Genomic DNA, 22,307 nt, shown 5'->3' on the forward strand with positions numbered 1-22,307 from the left:
ATACTGGAAGCCCCGTACCTTGTTGGAGTTAAGAATTCAATCTTGAACAACTGAAGCAAAGTGGAAAGACACTACCATCCTCATTCAGTGTTACATTTTGCACTTATCAGGAAAGGTAGAATGCTCCCCTTTTTTGAGGCAAAATCTCCCAAAACTAGAAATTTTCAGGTTTTTTATTGTCTGGGAGAGTCTAACACCAGAGGGCGATGTGAACACAACATTTTAACTAGTTTTTACATGCAGTTTATTTTGGGTGTGTAAACAAAGTAAGCATATTTTGTGTTCCTAATCATTAATTTCTTCTTAAGTTTTTTTTCCCCTAGTAACTGAGATTTTATCTCTCCTCATTTCTGCATTTCTCAAAGAACTGAAAGATTAAGAAATCATTCCTCATTTAACTGGTATTTATTGAGTACCTACTATATGCAAGAGGGAGTTAGTGCAGGAATGGATAAAGGCTCGTTAAATAAATATTTATTGGTCAACTGTTGGATACAAGGTACTCTGACAGGGACTATCAAGATGAATCAGGCAGTTCCTGGCCTCAAGGAACTTCTGGTCCATTGAAGATGTATGATTATGTGCTTCTCTTTTGTCATTAATGGCCGTTTCACCTACCCTGAGTCTTCCTACCCCAACCATCTTTGAAGGCTAGGTCAGAAAACCTATCTCCTTCCTCCCCTCTTCCAAGGAGAATTGGCTCTGTCCTTTCTAAGGCTCTAGCCTGCTTTGTAAAGACTTCTCTCATCTATGAAGAGCATTACACCAGGGCGGGGATGGAGGGCTGGGGTAGCTATCTGGAGCAAAACTCCCGGAAGCAGGAGTGCTCTCAGTATTTCCGTATGTTTGGGTTAAGTGGAGGTTGGTATACCTAGGTTTTTTGAAGGAGAATTATGAGAAATATGCCAGGAAAAAGGATTTAGGTCAGATTGTGAACAGACTTGAATTGCAGGTTACAAAAACCTTGATTTTGATCCACAGCAATGGAAAACGTGAGACAGGGCGCTTGAGAACAGCATACTTTTTGAGTTGAATGAGAAAGAGGCATAAAGTTGGAGACAGGAGACCAGTTAAAACCACTCGCTAGGAGATTCAGGCACTTGGAATTTAACCTGGAGAATACAGAGATGATTTAATGATACAACCAGCAGATCTTAGGAACTGACATGTTTGTTGTCATCACTTACATGCAGAAGTGTGGTATTTTTTGATGACTAAAGCGTTGTATAACCTACCCTTTCTCATAACAGTGACAATTCAAAGCTCATAAGGTATGTGCCTGTGTGCCCGCTATACTTGCATTCATTAATTTGTTTAGTAAACGGTCATTGAACGTCTTCTCTCAGTCCAGCCCTAAGCTGTGTTCCAAGAATTCAGAGATGAGTAAGACAGGGTTCCTGCCTTCAAGGAGCTTCCAGTTTAATGGGAGAAATAAAATTAGGTACGAACGGAAAGGAGACTACAAAGGGATGGTGTGATATGCTGTGTTTCCAGGGAGATCTTTCTGAGTTTGCAGGTGGAAAAGACATAGGTGGGTATGTGCGGGCATGTTGGGACAGGGTCGTGGGAGTTCAGGTGTGTAGTGACACAGGACGGTGAACAGGTATGAAGAAGTAACTATAAACTGCACTGACCTCAGAGAGCTTTTAGTTCTCTAGGAATGGCTCTCCCTTTACACAACGTTCTGTTTTGCTTAGCCAATGTGATTTTGTTACATTGGACGGTCCTCCCATGTGGAGACAGGATTGTGGAAAAAGAGCAGAGACACGGGTTAGGGGCTGTGATAAGTCAATGCAAGTTACAGTGGAGAATCAGTTTCTTATATGATTAAAAAACTTCCAACTGAGGGGCGCATGGGTGTCTCAGGCGGTTCAGCGTCTGACTCCTGATTTCGGCTCAGGTCATGGTCACGTGGTTTGTGGGTTCGAGCCCCACTCCGGGCTGTGCACTGACAGTTGGCAGAGTCTGCTTGGGATTTCTCTCTCTCCCTCTCTTTTTGCCCCTCCCCCACTTGAGCTGGCTCCCTCTCTCTGTCTCTCAAAAAATAAAAACATTAAGATGTTTTTTTTAAATTCCAGCTGAAAACTAACACTTTAAAATCTGCCCAATGGAAAGTTAATTCAGAACGTGGAAAAATTAAGGAATGTCAATATATATAAAACCTTATGTTGATAAATGTGACATGGTAAATTCAAAGCCATTCCAATAAATGTCAAGTTTAATACAGAACACCTTGGCCTGCAAATAATCTCTGGGAGCGAGGAAGATGGTTACGAATAAATATTTGAACCCTTTAAGTTGTTGATAATTTTTTAGTTACTCTGTTGGCTTTACAGAAAGGTGTGTGGAAAGCATTATTTTTCCTCAAGCATCTAAGACAGGGCTACCATTTCCTCCTCCTTCTTTTTTATAATGTTAAGTACATTCCTTTGCAGGGCTTAGAAATCTCTCTAAATCCAAAATTGAACAAAAAAGGCCTCCCCTTGTGCTTTTTTGTCAGGCTGATGAAGCTGTATAGAAATGTAAATGTAATATGAGGAACGGTATGTGGGAAGCCAGAATTGCTCTCTTCTCTTAACCCTCGCTCCCTTGTAAGAAAATTCTCCGATTTTGCTGTGTGTGTATGTCTCTTGTGTAAGGGCATTTAATTAGCTACAAGTTACAACAAAGACTTTTGAAAGGAAAATGTATCTGTGGTGCAGATGCCTTTATTTTCATTCGGTGAACAGCCACATTTTAACTCCCTTATCAAGAGCTGCATGAACTGCCCGGACTAAATTGGGAACATCTCCACACTGTTTGACAAATAGATTTTTTGTAAACTGATTTAGCCTTTTCATTGTTTGCATTTCATTATATAGCAGACTTCATGTCACAAAATCGGTATTCATTCAAAATAGAGAATTTAGAGATAGGACTGTAGCCTGATAAAAAATATTGCACAGATCAGGCCTATTAAGCATAAAATAATAGCAAGTCAGTGATCCAAGGGGTTGTTGTTCAGCAGGAAAGGGGCTAACATTCCGGAGGTCAGGAGTCAGACTCGGGACTTCAGATGTGGCCGTGGCCACATTTACAAGACAATCTGCAGGGAAAATAGTGACGAATGAAAGCGTCTGTCTGGATGGACTATAGAAAAGAGACAGGTTTGTCATTTGCATTAAACCTCATTCTCCTGCAGGGCCAGAGGTGGGAATTGTAGGTTTTGCTGCGTCTCGGCCTGTTCTGGAACACCTGCTCTGGGTTTCTGCAGATATAGAAGAGCCATAGTAGGGAAATCGACTTTGAAAAGAAGTTGAACACAGAGACTGTTTTTTTCATTTTTCTCCTCAATCCTTTCGTTTGGATCAGTGGGTCTCCAACTTGAGCGTGCATTAAAATCACCTGGAAGATTTGATAAAATGCAGATTGCTGGGCCCCACCACCCTGGGTTTCTCCAGGTGAGCCCTGAGAATTGACGTGAACACTTTCCAGGTAATACTGACGCTTCCCTTGGAGAAGCGGTGCTACAGACTCTCTGTGGCAGCCCCTAGAGAATCAGACGTTAGCATTTCAAAGCACCTGCCATTAAATCCACTGGGCAAGGGTCCCTGGCAGCCGTGTCACTTAACCTCAAGTAGCAAGTCCGGAAGATCATGGAAGACAGTTTGTGTACAGGGATCTTCTTTGCTAAGTGTTATTAAAAAAATAAAGCTATAATTGCATGACATCTTATTCTTGCCTCTTTAGGAATTCCTTTCTGTTTCCCACAGCCAGGCAGCTTTTTAGTTCAGTTTAATGAGTCTTTGGAGATCACCTTTTGTGCACTTGTCCTAAGAGCTGGGATTATTTATAAAGATGAACAGGACGCAGTTTTATTCTCAAGAAGCTTAGAGTCCTGGGAGAATCAGACAACTAAGAGGAAAACGTCAATAGCGTTTGGTTAGTGGCGACGATAGAAGATTCTGGGTCTCTGTCCTACAAGAAGTCTCCCTGACCCCCCAGGTGAACTAAGAATTAAGGATAAGTAGGATTTTGCTAAGCAGAAGGAACAGGGAAAAGCAGAGAAAAATGAAATGCAGGCATGAGTGTTCAGGAATCTGCCAGGAGTTTGAAAGTTCTAGAATTTTTTACTTACAAGTGAGCTGATTTTTTTTTTTTCCTCTCTCTCAGATCTGGCATCTAGTTATCTCCATTCAGCACTACCCACCCCCCACCCCCAACACACGCTCTCAATTTCATTTATTATCTCTTAGAGATATAATCACCATTGGTTGTAAAACCTTTCAAACAATGCGTAAGAATATAAGGAAGAAAATGAAAAGCAACTAAAGTTTATTGTTTATGATACCCCTGTTCATATTTTATTTAACCATTTCACATCCATTTTTATTCTGAAGCACAGTGTTAGAACATACTTTTTTGTTTTTTAATGTTTATTTTTTTGAGAAAGAGAGACAGAGCATGAGTGGGGGAGGGGCAGAGAGAGAGAGGGAGACACAGATTCTGAAGCAGGCTCCAGGCTCTGAGCTGTTAGCACAGAGCCTGATGTGGGGCTCAAACTCATGAACCATGAGATCATGACCTGAGCCGAAGTCAGATGCTTAACCAACTGAGCCCCCCAGGTGCCCCAGAACATCCTTTTAAATTATACCCAGCAACCCAGTGAAAACATTGTGTGGGTCACTTTTTTCTCCTTGATGCTTGAAAATATTGTACTTGTTTTAGTTAAATATCATAACCCGATGGATCCATGAAAATCTGGCACCTTGGCACGACATCAGCATCATACATGACAGCATCGCATGAAAGCCGAGGCCCAGAATGCTTTCCGGGTTGACTTAAGCTATGTGAGGTCACGCTCAACTTCCCCACTTTTTTCCTGTCTTTTGCAACATGGGCTGCAGTTTGAAATCGCCAGTGGACCTCTTCCCCCAAATACAACTGTGTGGCTGCCACTCTCAGAGATTCTGACCCAGTGAACTGGGGAGAGACCGAGGATTCTACAGTTTTAAAAAGTCTCCCTGCGATTCCACCGTGGAGCCAGATGATCTCATTCTGTGATTACTGTTGGGCTTTAGGACAATAGCATGGCCTCAACAACAAAAAATTGGTGCCTCATCAGCAGGACTAGGGAAGGTCTAGAAGTCACTTGCTTTTAGTGACCGGACTTAGAACAAGGGCCACTGACATTTCTGCAGGTTAGAAGTAGTTTTTATAGACTATATGTAAGAATGATCTTTCCTTATATTTGCATAATTCACAGTCAGCTTGGATTTACATGATCTCATTTGTTTTTGTAAATTCCTGATAAAGTAAAGCAGGACTATTTTTTTTATCCTCTCTTCCCTCTTGTTAACTATTGTTCTTTTTTTAATTTCAATTTCAGTATAGGTAACATACAGTGTTATATTAGTGTGATTGTTTTTTTTTTTTTTAAGTTTATTTATTTTGAGAGAGAGAGAGAGCATGAGGGAGAGTGGGGCAAAGAGAGAGGAAGAAAGAGAATCCCAGGCAGGCTCCGTGTCGTCCGCACAGAGTCCCACACGGGAACTCGATCTCACGGTTTGTGAGATTATGACCTTGGCCGAAATCAAGAGTGGAAGTTCAACCGACTGAAACACCCAGGTGCCCCGATTGTTGTTCTTAACAGATGGTAACGCCAATTCAAAACAATTTAGGTACTTGCCCAAGATCACAAAGTCAACAAGTCGAAAAGCCAGAATTGAAACTAGGTTTTCCAATACCATGGTCATGCTATTACTTATACTTCCTTTATATGATTCAGTAATGGTAACATAATGATTCCGGGTCCTGTGGTAAGCAATTTACCAGTGGTTCTCAAGTCTCAATTTTGGCAGCATATTGAATTTACCTGGGGAGATTTAAAAACTCCTGATGCTGGAGATTATAAATTAATTGGCTGAGGTGCAGCCTGGGGATCACGGTTTTTCAAAGGTTGAAACCGCTGCTGTATAGAGCATTTCATTTAATCCTCTTAATAACAACATGTGGTTAGAATCATCACCTTGCTAAAAATGAGGAAACAGGCACATAGAAGAGGTCCGTCCATGCACCAGCCCACCAGCTAAGGAATGGTAGAAGCCAGCCTCAAAACAAGGAGGGAACCAGCTCTTCCGGGTTGGTTGTCTGTCTCCCGGTTGTCTGCAGCTCTTCTGGGCACCATATCTGTCCCTCAGGATTTTCAGGTTTTTCCTTCAGATCTTGAATCAGGACAAGCTGAGTGAAAACAAGTGAGCATACACGAAGAGAAACCAAAGCACTGGATTTAGAGTTTTCTAAAAGTGCAAGAACCACATTCCTGTCCTTGGATCAGCCCTAGTAGTGGAAGGCAGTTTGTTTGCTTGTTTATTTAGGCTTTTGTTGTTGTAGGACTTGACTCATAAGACTCAGTGCATTGAAACATGAAGTTTAGAAAATCTGGATGGCAGTCAGTGAATAACAAAGTGAATTCTGAGCTATTTGTTATAATAGAAGCTGCATGTGTTCCTGATGGCGCTGCTGAAGAATTTTAGAGCAAAAGAACTAGTGATCCTCTACCCTAGCAGTTCTCACACTTTGGGGAGTGTCAGAATCTCTTCCAGTGGTCATTAAAACAGATTGCTGGCTCCAGCCTCTGAGCTGCAACCTGTGGGGCCTGAGAATTTGCATTTCTAACCGGCCTCCGGTTGATGCACAGTCTGCTAATCTGGGCCGCACACTTTGAGAACTACTGCACTAGTCCCATCCCATTCTTCACTGAAGCCCAATGAGGTGGAATGCTATGGCCAAGGTCACAGATGCCCGAGAACTGTTGCTTCCCAAGCATTTTTTTCTACCATATCTCACGTCTCTGGGCAAGATTGGGGAACTTCAGTGATTTTTTTTTTCCTCTTACCCTAAAAGTCAGGTGGATGTTAATTTGAGGGGATAAATATTTGTGTTAAAATATTGTTTAACTCTTCAGAAGCATCAGATTTGGGATGAATGATACAGTCTAGAAAGGCTACTCATTAATGTGTTGTAAACTGCCACTTAGGCATTTTCCTTTCTATTCTCTTAAGAAGAGAGGAGTTGATGACCCAGAAAACAAAGGTCTTAAGTAAATCATTCAGTTACCTGACACCAGTCAGGGCCACCTAAGGATGTAGATTTATTTATGAATACAACTTAAAATATGATTCAAAACTAGTAAACATTTGTCTAGAGGTTCTCTCCTGTGGCAAGGGTAGGGACAGGAGAGGGTTTTGCTATCACTATGCAATCTCTTCTTAAGAATAAAATGAATACTGGGGGCCCCTGGGTGGCCCAGTCAGTTAAGCGGCTGACTTCAGCTCCCATTCCCAAGTTGGAGCCCCAGTCGGGCTGTGTGCTGACAGCTTGGAGCCTGTTTCAGATTCTGTGTCTCCCTCTCTCTCTGCCCCTCCCCCACTCATGCTCTGTCTCTGTCTCTCTCAAAAGTAAATAAACGTTAAAAAAGAATTTTTAAATAAATACAAAAAAAGAATAAAATGAATACTGAAAAACACAGTCAACATTTTCTCCTAATTCATGGGGCAGGGGTGCGGGGATGGGAGGGAAATATAAAAATAACAACGCTTCTTTTCTCGTAAGTCTAAGTACAGTTTTATTTAGTGAGTAGTTAATTCTTAAGGAGTGAATATATTAGCCCCATTAAAATACTGACAAGATTTCTTCAGAGAAACACTGAAACTCATTTACAAAAAAATCAAGCAGCATGAATGCAATGATTTTGGGCAAAATCAGCAATTTCCTGGGCAAATACTTATTGAGTCTAAAATGTCCAAATTACAGTGCTAGGTACTGGACAGATGATTAAAAGCCATCAAGAACTTTACTAAATGGAAGGGCGCCCAGGTGGTTCAGTAGGTAAAGCATTCAACTATGGCCACATCATGATCTCATGGTTTGTGGGTTTCAAGCTACCACATGGGGCTCTGTGCTGACAGTGTGGAACCTGCTTGGGATTCTCTCTTTCTCCTTCTATCTCTCTCTGTCTCTCTCAAAATAAATAAATAAACTTAGAAAAAAGTTTACAAAATGGAGAACACAGAGAAAGTACAACCTACCATGATACAAATCAGATAAAGCATGTCGATGGTGCAAAGCATTATGGGACACAGAGGAGAGAGCCACTGATTCAGCCTGGGGACCCCTGGAAAGAGCTTACAGAAGAACAGACATTTCAGCTAGCCTCCAAGGATCCGAAGGGTGTTGTGTGTACTTTGTAAATTTTGTTGTTAAGCATTTTAGCTAAGTGACAGCCAGAATTACAAAGAAAGGAATACTTTCTTTGCAATTCCACATGGTTTATTTATAAATATGTAACTTTCTCACGCAGTAAGAGCACATGAATTAAGTCCAGTAGAAATAAACAAAATGTTTACATTTACATACGGTACATCTCAAAATATTGATTGGGATTGAATAATTGAATAGGACTGACTGCTCAATCGATGGAAATGAGGCCAATGGGGGGGCCAAACTGGGAGGCTGTGACCACAGAAAGAGCCCATTAAAGCTAATACTGTCTCATTTAATCATCTTTGCTAATAGAGAAAACAAAATGTAGCCATGTTTCCTTCAAGATCTTCCTAGCCATAATATAGCCAGGACTAAGACACCTGGCAGTATGCGGTGCAGGCCCCTTCTACAGCCTTCTGGAAAGATTGGAGAGATGAAATCAATCCTGAAGATAACACTGATGTTTATAAAGCTCTTACGTTATATGAGTTGATTATAGTTTTTAGGTTTTTTTTTAAGTTTTTTTGAGATAGTGAGTGCATATGAGCTGGGGAGGAGCAGAGTGGGGGAGGGGAGAAAAATCCCAAGCAGGCTCCTCTCTGTCAGCACAGAGCCCAACTCAGGGCTTGATCCCACGAACCCCGTAAGATCATGACCCGAGCTAAAATCAAGAGTCAGTCGCTTAACCGACTGAGCCACGCAGGTGCCCCAATTGCAGTTTTTTTTTTTTACGAATGACAAAATTTTAGAAAATTTCCAGGCAAATCTGTCGATTTTAAAATTTAATTTAATTAAACAAAAATGATGAAGAATGGTTTTGCTCCTCCTTAGGCCTCTTTGTTCTTTGGCTTAGATATTCTAGAATTAGACTAGCTACATCACTCTGAAACTTAGGGAAGCGAAACTGATTAACAGAGAGGTACACCGAACTTTTCTGGGAAATCAGTGATAGAGAAGGGAAATTGAGATCTCAGGTTTTCTTTCTGCATTTTATCTTCTCACTACTAAGGTATATGTTTATCCCAGGAAACTTACACAGGGCCGGGTACAGGCTGGGCGTCCAATACGTAGGTGTTTCTGCAGTAAGAAAGGGAGGGATAAAGTATACAGCTCGTGGGAGCAGCTTTTTCACTTGCCTAAAATGAGTATTTTGGTGACCAACAATGTGTACTGGTGCCTGCTTTTCTGTACTCCTGTGTGTCTTTTAAAGAGGATGTAACAAGATTTATGGGAAACCGCTTGTGATGAAAAGTGCCAGAAAGGTGGAATTTAAAAAACAAGAAATTCATGTCCTGACTTTGCAACCTAACAAGCGAATGTCTTTGGGCAATGAAATAAACTCTTGGCCCTCAGTTTTGTCATCTACACAGTGGGAATAATAATAATAGAGTTTCTTCCTGCCTCACCAGGTTATTGTGAGGAACAAAAGAAGCACGTGTGAAACTGCTTTGTTGATGTTCAATTATAGCAAAAATATTAGATATTCTAGATATTAACTACAATTAAAAAATTATAATTTACAGCTATACTTCTTTACCTGGTTATATTTTAAAAATGTAAAGTTTGAAAAATCTGCTTCCTTTGTTAAATTTTACTTGTTTAATGTTTCAATTTCTCCAAGGGTGAATTAATCTGTTTCTTTTCTCTTCTCCCTGATGAAAATTGTCTTTGATTTATTTAGTGTTCTAATTCAAGTGGTAACTGAACTCTAAAAAACTGGGGTCTTTAATTATGTTATTTGCTTTTCTGTAACACAAAGTTTGATTGGATAGGGCTCCTGACACAAATGGCTGTGCAGTGACAAACCACAGGTGAGATAAGAGCCCCCAGGATTTCAGAGTGACTATTGTCCTCATGTCCCCTCCCCCATCACCATTCCTGTTATTTTAATCTACCAGGGAAATGGGGAGGGAATTCTTTGCCTCACTCTCTTTTGCATCCAAACTATGGTTTTCTAGAAATGTTTTTGGCTCTCCCTGATGTGATGTGTTCTCATCCGGTGTCTTGCTCTTGGAATGAAACCACCAAACAGAATATGCAGGACTTGGTTAAAGAATTACAGGCAGTAAAGAGAGGAAGAGAGTGGCCTAAAGCCAAGACCTTTGTCTTTTTCTGCTGATTAATTCCCTTCTTCCTCTCCCATAAGAGAGATCCACCTCCTTTCTGAAAGTGTTCAGTATTCAGTGCTGTTCCAGCATAATGCCGTGTAGAAATGGAGCTATATGGCCATTCTTCAAGGGAGCCTTGTCAACATTTAACCAAGGAGACCCTGGAATCCTTAATATAGAGATTTTTGTGTTGTATACAAGAGCTATTTTTGAACACTTTTATAAAAAAAAAAAGGATTTGTTTTCAGGACATATCTGGGATATGGTGATTTTTAAAGCCTCGCTGTCAGGTTAAATGAGAAAATGTTTTCATGTTACCCTGGTGAGGGTCATAGATTTAAGTACTGATGTGGCAGCATTGTTTTAATATTGTTTTTCCTTATCTAGTCCTTAGTCAGTATGAATATTTGGAAAACAGAAAAAAGAAAAAAGAGGAAGAATGTGATCTCTCAGAAGACTAATTAGGGAAGGACAGGAGCACTTTAGAACAGCAAATCTTGTCCTCTCATTTTTTTTTTTCCTTCTCTTTTGTCTCTTTCTATCAGCTCCCTCCTCTCCACTGACTTCTGATTTTTTTTATATCATCTTATCGTTTAAAATTTTCTATTACATTGCTCTAATAATTTAACCGAATTATAATCTTTACATTCGGCAGCAGTAAACCAAGTAACAATATTGGTCATTCATTCACTCATCCACTCACTCATTCAAGACATCCTCATTGTATTTCTGTAACATTGACGGGAGTAGTTCCTGAGTTCCCTTGCTGGCTTTGGGGAGACCCTCAGAACTGGTGCAGCCTCACACATGACAGTTGGGGAGGGGTTAAGGTGGGAAAGGAGTGACCACTTAATAAAAACTGGATCTCTAAAGGAAATGATAGGCCAAATGGCTTCGGGAAAGGACAAGTAAACACCTGGAGAGAAAAGAGAGAATTTATCTCTACCAGTTCATCCCCACGGCTTTTTAAATATATGAGTCTTTTTGTCTTTCTAAGCTTTTGGAGAAAGTGAAAGACAATTTGGTATACACTTGGGTATTTATCTCTTGGGATGTGATGTCCCTTGTCTCTTACTTCGGACCTTTGTCCTCCGAGGGCTCCTGTCTCAGCTGGAGTCCCTTGCACTGGAGTGTTGTCAACGACTGTGAGATTAACATTAAGAGCTTGTTACTAAGAAAGCGCTGGAAAGGGGAGACATGTAATCTTTTCTAATATGAGCTTTTCTACTACCTGGGTGTGAAACCTGGGTTAAGACTCTTAGCCACTCTGAGCCTTATTTTTCTCACCTGCGAGGTAACCAAGTTGGACTCATAATCCCTGTGGTCTTTCCCTGTCTGTAATTCCCTGTTGCCCAGACTTTGTGTTCTGCCATAGATTAGTGGCCATTCAATGTAACAAGAGCAAAGCCTTGTGAAGAAATTGAGTTCTTGGAATATCTGATGAAAGGAGCTCCTGGGTGAATGAGCTTGTGCTCCGGATAGTAATAAAATCAACAGCATTATTGACTGAACCGCTAGGGTAGAGGGATGTGGAAGAATGTCTTAAAGGGAGAGAAAGGGTACACTTTCTCTCTCCCCTTCTTTCTGGTAAACAATGCACCACTGAATGCTGTGAAGAGTCAGCGGAATCACTTAACTTTCCCAGATCTGTCTTCTTCAGACTCATGCGCAAAACACAATGGTTAGCTTTAAGGGGGAAATCTTTCGTCCCCCTCATTATACTGCGCCAATCTATGCGCGTATGCCAGCAAGCAGTTCATATCCTCTTAGGGCAAACGTTACTGCTCTTTTCACTGGGGGAAAACTTTTCTGTATTAAGCACCTTGAACTCCGAGTCAAGGATGAAGGCCACATGAGCTGACATTGCCATTTCTTTAGATCCCTTCTTTTATTTAGTGAGACTTAAAAATAACATGGCTAACATTTATGGGAGGCTCACTATGTGTAGGATGACAGTAAAATTTATTATCCAAACTGAGGCACTCTGGAGAGTGTAAGGAGGGAGTACTGTAAATTATTAAGTGAGGGCACCTGGCACAAGTCACAATGTCTTGGCCCATCGGGTCGTACGGTCCCTCCCAAAGAGGACCAGACGCGGTGCTAAATTACTTTAAACTCTGTTAATCCCCATGACAATTTTACCAGATTGTTCTTACTGTTATTCCCATTTAATAGCAGAGGAAACTGAGAGTCAGATGGGTGGCATGACCCTAGGCCAAAGCCTCGTCTCTCATATTTGGACTTCAAGCCCGAGGCCTGCCTCCAGAGCCGGCGCTGAGGCCTTCCACGGTCTGCTGACTTCTGCCGGGGATGAGACACACACACACACACCCCTAATTAATTTGCCTTGCTTAGGGGAAGCAGATTTCTATCAAATGTGTTCATTTATATATATATTTTAATTTTTTTAAATGTTTTATTTATTTCTGAGAGAGAGACAGAGTGTGAGCAGGGGAAGGGCAGAGAGAGACACACACACAGAATCTGAAGCAGGCTCCAGGCTCCGAGCTGACAGCACATAGCCCGACGCAGGGCTCGAACTCACGAACCTTGAGATCATGACCTGAGCCGAAGTCGATGCTTAACCGACTGAGCCACCCAGGCGCCCCTAAATGTGTTCATTTATAAAAAGGAGCCTTAAAGAGTGCGTCAGACAGTTCTAACATAAGAAAGACCGTAACGTAATAGCCTCTAAGCCTGTTTATATGGACACCAGATGCTATATAGCTCCCCCCCTTTTTTTTTAAGTGGTCCTTCGAAAATTTGGACAAAGGGGTTAAAGGAAGCAACAGGAAAGGAGAACTCTCACAGAGTGTTGAACAGTCTTATAGGTCAGGAAAAACACACTTGATGCTTTTTTGATGTTTCACGGCTGTATACATTTTTAACTTTGACTAGATACTGAATGGGGAGGTTAAGGTGGATAATTTGATCGTTGTACTGGCACCAAAGCAAGTATTCCTTTATTCTAAAATCTGTCATATTTGTTCCACTTCCCCTTTGCTCTTGGTTTCCAGTACTGCCCCCCTCCCCCTTCCTCTCAGAGTTAAGCTACCCTTTATTTTGGACAACACTATCACACACATGATTGAGTCAACAATTTATGGCTTTTAAAAATAGGGATTTTGTCCTCTCTTAGGTTTATTGTTTATCATAATCATCTTTCAAGTGAAAAGGCTAATTTACTCTTTCTATAGGAATATTTTAAGCTTGATTATCATAATATTACAGCCGCCTGAAAAGGTCTAAAACGGGACATTGACCTTGAATGTTTTCTGCATTTAGCTCATGGTGCTTAACATTCAGGAAAGAATATAACTGCAACTCATTTATTAATGTATAATCTGAAAATGTTAACTATGGCTCTGTAAATACATGCCATGCAGATTACGGAAGGCTCATAGGATACTATAAAATGCGTTTGGTATTTTACCAGGGTACGTATGTTGGCAATACAGCATAACTAAAGTCACTTTTTCCCATTGGAGCTACTGTACTTTATAATTTATTTTTTCCTGATATTTTACCATGTATATCATTAGCTTGACAAAATGAAAGTAAAATAATCCCGAATTAATTAAACAGAAACCAAATTGCCTCCATCAGTTTCTCTTCCTTTGATTCTTTTTTTTCCCCCACTTTCACAAACACTGGGAAGAGTTTGGTGGGTTATGGAGGTGAGGTAATTTCTCCCCAGAGAATGGGCTCTTCACATGGACTTGGTAATTTGGGAAGGGGATGGATTTATAGGACAAGAGGTCTGTCAAAAGGAAAGGTTTTTATTAGTGCTTCTGTGGAAGTGATCACTTTCCGTAGAAATGATTGCTTCTTGCCAATCGAGACAATAATTTAAATATCAAAGCCTGTGCCCTAGAAATGAAAGGCAACAGAAAATGAGGTATGATGAATTGATAGCGGTTGGGTAGTGATATAAAGTGGTCATGCTGATTCCGAAAAGGAGTCTTCCTGTTCCCCGTGGGAAAGGTACGTGCTGAAGCAGGTTTACAACGTAAGAGAATTCCCGAAGCACAGATGAGCAAAGTAGGGGGAGACAAATGAGGTGGACCCGCTCAAGGCCACCCAAGTCCTGAGCAGGGCAGAGGGGATCCTCCTATCTAAGCCTCTTGCTTGCCCATCAGCGTTCTTTTCCCAGGGATGTTCACGGTGGGTTTTCCTTCAGAGTGAAAGATAGCAGTTTTTAACAGTCTTGGCTTGCTTTTTGCAGTATGGTACATTATCCTATACATAGTCTATCAAAGCCAGCAGGGAAGATGGTTCAAAAAGTTAGGCAGCTTTTTAAAGGTTTCATGGTCTTGAGGAAAGATCCACAAAGGTAGATTGTAAGGCCATTTGCAAATCTAAATTTGTTAGGCCTTGTTTAGTTTTAAATATTTAACAGATGACCAATGTGCAGTATAAAATCAAATTTGCTTCAGAAATAGCGTGACGACTATAGACATTTTAATACAGATTAGTCCTGTTACTTTTCGCAAAAGGAAGATGGGAACTAAATATAGCTATTAACATGCAATAATGGCAAGAATGAACATTTCTCATCATCTTTTAGCAATGTGAGGATTCATTGTTGGAATGTTTTAGGAAATGATTCTGACTAAAACACAGTAAAACTTCCGGTATAGAACACAGGAAGCTACCTTTTGTTGGCAGGTGAGTTTTGCTGGTTGCCGGTCTGTTTTTTTGAAATGGAAATGAAGTATATTTTCTGCTGGTGTCTGTGCATGAGTCAGGGCCTAAGGATGAAGTTGTTTGGATATTTCTGACCGTACTGTTTAAGGAAAAAGAGATTGAAACTATGCGCCGACCCAGGGCCTGATGCATAATAGATGGATATTAACTAATTTATTAATACTCTGTGTGAAATAGTCCTAAGAGGTCCTTTTATTTAGTTCCATGTATCCTGCTTTGGGTAGACTCCTTGTGGTAAGATTGTGAAGTGTATTGCCTGATTAGCAATATGTGTTTATTCTAGGCTGTTTATCTATGTTTGTTTCATTTTTCTCCTCGTATCCTTTGTAGTTGAGATTCTAAAGGTTTATGCTCAGTTTTGCTCATGATGTGTTTGATTCCTGTGATTATCCACTGTTTCCCCCTTCAAGGTGAGACAACTGTGGCTGGGGAAGATTCTTGAGATGACTAAGCTGTGTGTTCATAAAATATTCTGGGAGCCGTTTCGCAAGTTTAGTGCAGTAGATATTATTTTAAATTTTAAATTGGTTAAACTGGATTCAAGACAGTAGGTGCAATCTTAGGTCCTTGACTTGTAAAGGCAACACTCTATTCCCAAAGGGAAGCATCCAGATCCGTGTGTGTACATACACTCGTATACTTCTGGCAGTTCAGAAAGCAGCTAGCTCAGTGGACACTGTATCTTGCATTGATGAAATATGGTGAGTGAAAGATCAGTGGGGACTATACACCGGATGTTTGTGCATGTTCCTCTGTGAGCACAGCAAAGACCTACACATGGAAGAATCTAAATATGTTTAAAATATGTACCAATGAAATCAAATGGTTCATAATTGGGCAAATAAGTACCCAAAGGGAAATAAGAAAATTCCAGGAAGTACAAGTTAACTCCTATGAAATGTGGTGACTTAAGGTCCATCGGTAAATAATTAACTACAAATCTTGTCTTTAAGAAGCCATTTCAAAGGAGTAATAAACAGGTTCTGTCACAGCATGATAATGCAAAGAAACCAAATACAGTACAGGATTCTGCACAGGTGCAAAATCTGAATGTGTTAAGTACTTTAAGATGGGTTGAGTGCATTAAATAACATTAAATAATCTTTATTTAAAAAGAAAAAGTCTTGAGAAAAAAATATAAGAAACTTTTTTTTTTGGTATATTATTTAAAAATGTATACAACTGGATCTATCAATTACCCTGAGAATTTTAGTTTGTTCAGAAATGAAGATCGTAATCTTTGAACCAAAGATGTTTTTCTTTCTTTCTTAATGCAGCTTCCATATTTTTTATTGTATTTTAGAAAAATCATGTTTCTATTTCAAATGCCTTTTTATTTATTTTTTTAATTATAAAATGATTACATGTCTCATTTTAGATTGAATAGACCAATCTTTTTTCTTTTTTCTTTTTTTTTTTCCTGGTGTCTGCAGAATGCTTGGATTTTCTTCTACATCTCAAAGCTCTTTTAATTCACTGCTCACAACCAAATTTACATCTTAATTGCAGAGTTCACATTTAACAATATAGACAGCATAATGCTACTGGTAATTAAGCTTTTACTACCTGCTTTTATACAGTATTCTCAGGCACAGTTTTTGCTATGTGAGTTCTCATCTAAAAACTTGTATGAATTTAGCCCACAAATAAAAGGAATCAGACCCATATCTTAGATATGGCTAAATACATGGCAGGGAAATTGCTTTCTTCTGTGGGGGGACCAAATCATGTCTGTCATTTTTACATTCTGAATTTTAATGTGGCTGTTCTATTTTAGTGTTTTTTTTTTTTAAAGACCTAGAAAATTTGAAAGGGTTGAGAGAGAGTTGAGTTCTGATTTAGTGACTTCAACTCACACCAAATATCTGAACTAATTTATTTTGATCTCAAAGATTATACTATTTATATCATGGAACACTTAAGGTGCAAAAGGTTGGTAGCAGTAGAGCTGAATTATATCAAAATGTGGGTCTTCCAATCTCCATAAGGTGGTAGTTTGTCATAAAATAGCTGGTATCTATTCCAATACATTTGGTCGTATAAAATAGACTGTGGTTTAAAACAGGACCTAAGAAAACTCTTTGTTATACGGAAACTAAAACACCTTACACATTATTGAAGGAAAAATACCTTTCTCTTCTTACACCACGTTAAAAAAAAAAAAGAAAGAAAGAAAGAAAGAAAGAAAGAAAGAAAGAAAGAAAACAACACTTTTGATTGAGAATTCTTAGTTTCCTAAATTATCATCTGTAAGTGGCCAGACTCTGTGATGATTTACAAAATGCTTCTGGGTTGATTTTTTTTAAAGCATTCAGAGTGTGTTATGTATAGACACAAATACGTACACTGCATTTTATTTGGAAACTGATGTTTTGGGTAAAATCGTATATTTGTATATGCCTCCCAGTTTGGAGGCTTGTATTGAAATAAGTATATGATTAAGAACACTTTTAGTGCACTGTGTAGTAATGCTCTCCATACCCCCCCACCCCCCCACCCCCCCGCCAAATGCAGTGTTTATTTTGTAAAGTGCAGAGATGGATTTAATGCACTATTTCCCCCTACAGCCCTGAGACCCCCACCCCTGTAACTGGAGAAGCCAATCTGTCCTGCAGTTGAAAAGCTATGCATTGTATATCTGTATGTAGGGAGGCAGGAGGTAAAGAAATGTTTATTACACTTATAATTTGCATGAGCATTCCCTCAAATGGCACTGATGCACTATTTCCTCTTCTGTAGTTGTGCAAAACTGCATTCCGCCTCGGAGATGACGATCCCAGGGGTTCACATGCCCGAACAATTTGGAAGAATGCCTTTGATTTTTAAAATGCCCAGTATGTATCAGGAAAGCAGGAAAAGACGCGATTACGAATAAATGGGAAAGTACAGCACTAAAGGCGAAGCAGCCCCCAGGGGTTGAAAACACACACAACGGCAGGACAAACTTAATTCTCTACCTTCCGCGGAATCCTTTCCCAAATTAACTGAGAGTGTGCGTGAGTTCTTCTTTTCAAGGCAAAGTAGGTCTTAGGTTAGAAACCAAAGACAAATCCCTCCAGTGCTTAGAGAGTTAAGTTAGTTATGTTTCTTTTGTAGCTTCCCAGAGAAAGAAAGAAAGACAGACGGAAAGGGGGGGAGGAAAGCAGTTATCTGCTGGGAGCGTTTCGATCGCTAGCGTCGCCGCTCCCTTTTTCTCTCCCACCGCCGGTTCTCAGTCCCCTCGGTTCTCTGCACCCTGCCTACCTGCCTGGCTCGCTCGCTCCGTGCAGTCTCCCGTCGCCTCCCTCCTGATTGGGCAGAGGCCCCCCAATCGGCTGCGCGGCTGGGCCGGTGGGACTGCATATGTAAAGCCCTACTTCATATTAATAAGCTCCAATCGGGGCTTTAAGTCCTTGATTAGGAGAGTGTGAGAGCTTTGGTCCCAACTGGCTGTGCCTATAGGCTTGTCACTAGGAGAACATTTGTGTTAATTGCACTGTGCTTTGTCAAGGAAACTTTGATTTATAGCTGGGGTGCACAAATAATGGTTGCCGGTCGCACATGGATTCGGTAGAACTTTGCCTTCCTGAATCTTTTTCCCTGCACTACGAGGAAGAGTAGGTACCTTTTTCTTTCCTTTTTTAAAACTCGTCGTGGGGGTGCGCGTAGGGGGTGTGTGAGTGTGTGGACGGAATGTATCTTTGCACACTGATTCAGGTAATGCCCTGGGTATTTTGTGTGCACGAGTGCTTGTTTGTGTCTGTCTTGTGCCTTTTGTGTTGAGGGTGATCTCCTAATTCAGTAAGTCGAGAATTGTTCTCTGACTACAATGTTACCTTTGAGGCAAAGCTCAGTGACTGTCAGTAAAACAGCTGTGTGACAGTCACTTCTTATTCGGGTGCTAAGAATAGGCACTTGGCACAAATGCTTAGTGAACTGTTAAAATGCATCTTTTACTAGGACCCATTTTCCCAAGGAAAGATGTTTTAAAATACAATATTCAAAATGATTTATACTATTGAGTGCCTCTTATGTATTTGCAGTTTGACAGATATTTTCAGCTCCCTGTCATTTCTTACCGCGCAGAGTTAGAGGCAAAATTGCACATTTACTAATTCTCCTTCAGAGAACAATTTAAAAACTAGCCCTATGCAATTCAGGGCTAGAATAATGTTATTTGCATGGTTAGCGTTAAGTCGGCACTTAACTGACAAATCAGTCCATTAAGTAACATGAGATTTTCACACATTATAAATATTTAAGGGGAGAAAAAACTAAAGAAGAAACACTAGTGACTTTTAAAATTTCCCCTTGAATAGATGATGTTCAGATTGTGGATTTGTGCCATGCTTCATGTCCAGAAAATAGAGAAAAGTACTTTTGTTCTTACATGCAGTTTAATTCGTATTTATGAATATCTTTATGCATATGGGTATATATATGTATTTGGAACCCTAGAGGTGGGGGAGAAGCGTATGGGGGGTAGGACAAGTAAATTAGGCATTCTTGAGTAAACGAGTAGGTCATAAACTTAATTTCAACGCACTGTTAAGATAAAATATTAGTATACCCCGGGAGCTGTCACTGGATCATCTTTCTGTTGAGTCAGTTATATTGCTTTGCTTTCACATTACAGTAATACCAACTGTTATAATTCTGAAAAGAGTGCTCTTGGCAAACATCTCTCTATAGATTGTGAAGAAAATCTAAAACTCTCGAAGACGAGGTAGTGCATTATAGGTAGATGTCCACTAGCTGTCCTTAGTGACTGCATATTGCATTGCTTTGTAATTAAGTCAGAGATGAAAAGTGATTTGCAGTCTTAGTGCCTGCTCGTGTCTGTATGAGTGTGACTGTGTGCATAGATGTGTATGCACACTCGCACGTGCATGCACACACACGCACACACTCACATACACACTCACGCAAGGTATATTCTCCAAGAGATGGACGTAGGGAGGAACTGAAAGATTGGAAGGTTGTGCCTGCTACACTTTGAAACACTCGAAGCAAGAAACAACCTTAAATTGTGTGAAAATAAAAATGAAAAACAAACAAAGGTAGGACTGCCCACCCAAGTGTAGTCTGAAGGTTGGTGCACCTGGGCTGTAGAATCGGCGAGTCTAAATGTCTTCTCAGGAAGGAGGCGTTATCCAAGCTCACCCAGATTCTGAACTTTCTCCCATAAATAAATAAACAAAACAAACTCTAAAAATCCCCCAGAGGCTTCTTTTTAAAGTAGTTTTCTTGAATTTAACTTCTTATAGCTAATTTGAATAATTAGTTTAGATAAGCCTCTTAAAGCAGATGCATTTAAATGAAATCAGGGCACATGTCCTTTTGGCTTTGGCGCAAGATTCAAACTAGCTTTCTTTTTGGCTCAATTAAAAGTCATCTTTAAAAAATACAGATTTATTGTCTGGATGCAGTTCTGATGGTTACGTGGTTCACTGGACAGACAGAAAGATCTAATGCTAAGCAACGCATCTGCCTCTCTGTCTCAATTAATAAACCACAGAATTTATACATGCTATTAATATTCATAGTAATTGTACTGGGTTAAACCCTATCACGTGTGTGTATACGCAGAAATGAAACCAGAGTTATGCAGTTTCAGAGGAAAATATTAGACAATTTCTGGTTTGGAGGCTGTTGAAAAAGATTCATACAATTTATTGACCACCATTAGGAGAGCCTAAAATGTTAACCTCTAACTATGTGTTTTTTATTTTAGGAAATGTGCCAGCACATTAAAGAGCATAATACTTGAAAGCTTGTTTCACATTTAATAGCAGTAATAACTGATAGCATAAATAGATGAAAATAATATATCTGCTCATTTTGACATATGTGTCCGTCTAATCATTCTAAATGAGTGTGCTCATCACATGAATCCCTTTCAACCTCTGATTAAAATGTAACATTGACTACAGGATTATAGAGCGGACTTAATTTTACTGACTGTTTTAACAGTTGTCACAGCTGTTGGAAGAAGGAAAGGCAATTGAAACACTCGAAAACAGGCAAGGCAAGGAGGGAACAGTTTAGTGAATTCAGCCTGATGGTTGAAATGCAGGCATTGCAAATGAAACAGATTTGTGTTTGGAAATACCTGTTTGGAGCTAAGCAAGTTTTATTTTGTATGGTCCACTCTTTCTGTGTCAGGGTTTTGATTTTTTTTTTTCCCTTGGCCTCATCTCTCCTTGTTAAAAGCTAACGTAGATTGAAACACAACTATCCAAAAGTAATACTAGAATGTCAAAATATATGAGATAAAAATAGGCAGGAAGGAAAAATGTATACAGTAACAACAACAACAAAAAGCCTAAATCAGAGCAGATAAGATTTTTTTTTTAAGAGGAGCTTGCCTAAGTCACTTTAGATATGATATTATTTGAGAACTATGAACAGATACTTTAAGTTTATTTTTCTAAGAAAGAATACCTAAACTCCAGACTTGGAGCTCATACTACTTTTCCTCCTGTTTTTATTCTGTAAATCTGTTGAAAACACCTGCAGCCTTAAAGGTAGGGGGTGTAAGTGGGGTTTTCAGATGATTTCTTTGTAAATTGCTGGAAGTGACAACTAGCTTGCACTTAGGGGTGACTGGAGAGTCTTGTAACCTTGCCCATCACAGCACTAAAGAGAACAGATCAATTCTGTTTTTCGGAAAATATAATAACCACTGTACATATCCCAAACTATGTCCAGACACTGTGTATTATGTAACATATGATTTTTCTCCTAGGAATAAGCAAAAATAGGTGTCCCTGAGTTAATGGAATAAATATTGAATGGGAGTGGTGAGGAAATGATGGGCCCCCCATGTTTCACCAGCCCTTTGTGTCAGTGCATTTATGTATTACCTTATATACATTTGGTGGTAAGTTTAGAAATCCTCCTTTTACAGAAAGGGCTGGAATACAGCTTTCCCTTTCCTGGGCAGAGGCAAGGGTGATAGTGTTGGCTGGTTCTTATAGTGATGGTTTCTCATCTTAATGTGTTTATGGCACTGCTGCTTTATTTACTGAGCCTAGTGTTGGAGCGGTAATTAACCCATGTTATTAGCAAAGCCCTTGTGGATATCCATTAATTCTCTTGCATGGATGATCATTTTTCCAGTGTTTTCCCCCCAATAAGGTATCATTGTTCTTTTTTTTTTTTAATTCTAAATTGACGGCCTTTGATATATTTCTTTGATTTAATCTGACCTGTAATATATACTGACCATCTTATAAAAAAGGATATTGTAATTCAGCTTTTAAAATT

General features: G+C 39.8%; 1 protein-coding gene across 20 annotated transcripts in view; it reads left to right on the forward strand.

Annotated features, from left to right (window-relative positions):
- ESRRG (estrogen related receptor gamma) overlaps positions 1 to 22,307 on the forward strand; it is a 625,497-nt gene that overhangs the window by 379,442 nt on the left and 223,748 nt on the right. The window contains exon 1 of one of the 20 annotated variants that reach the window (XM_019465633.2): positions 18,344 to 18,659. The exons of 17 other annotated variants lie outside the window; for them this stretch is intronic. Coding sequence is in view for 2 of the 3 variants with exons in the window: in XM_019465620.2 (XP_019321165.1) it covers positions 18,600 to 18,655 (56 nt within the window). In the remaining variant the exon portion in view is untranslated. Of the gene's footprint in view, positions 1 to 18,343; positions 18,660 to 22,307 lie in introns of those variants that run through there. 2 more of the 20 variants (XM_019465620.2, XM_019465621.2) reach the window with 2 other exon arrangements.

This window comes from Panthera pardus, unplaced genomic scaffold, assembly GCF_024362965.1.
Source record: "Panthera pardus isolate Hobbes unplaced genomic scaffold, ASM2436296v1 HiC_scaffold_21, whole genome shotgun sequence".
In the NCBI taxonomy this organism is placed as follows: Eukaryota; Metazoa; Chordata; class Mammalia; order Carnivora; family Felidae; genus Panthera; species Panthera pardus.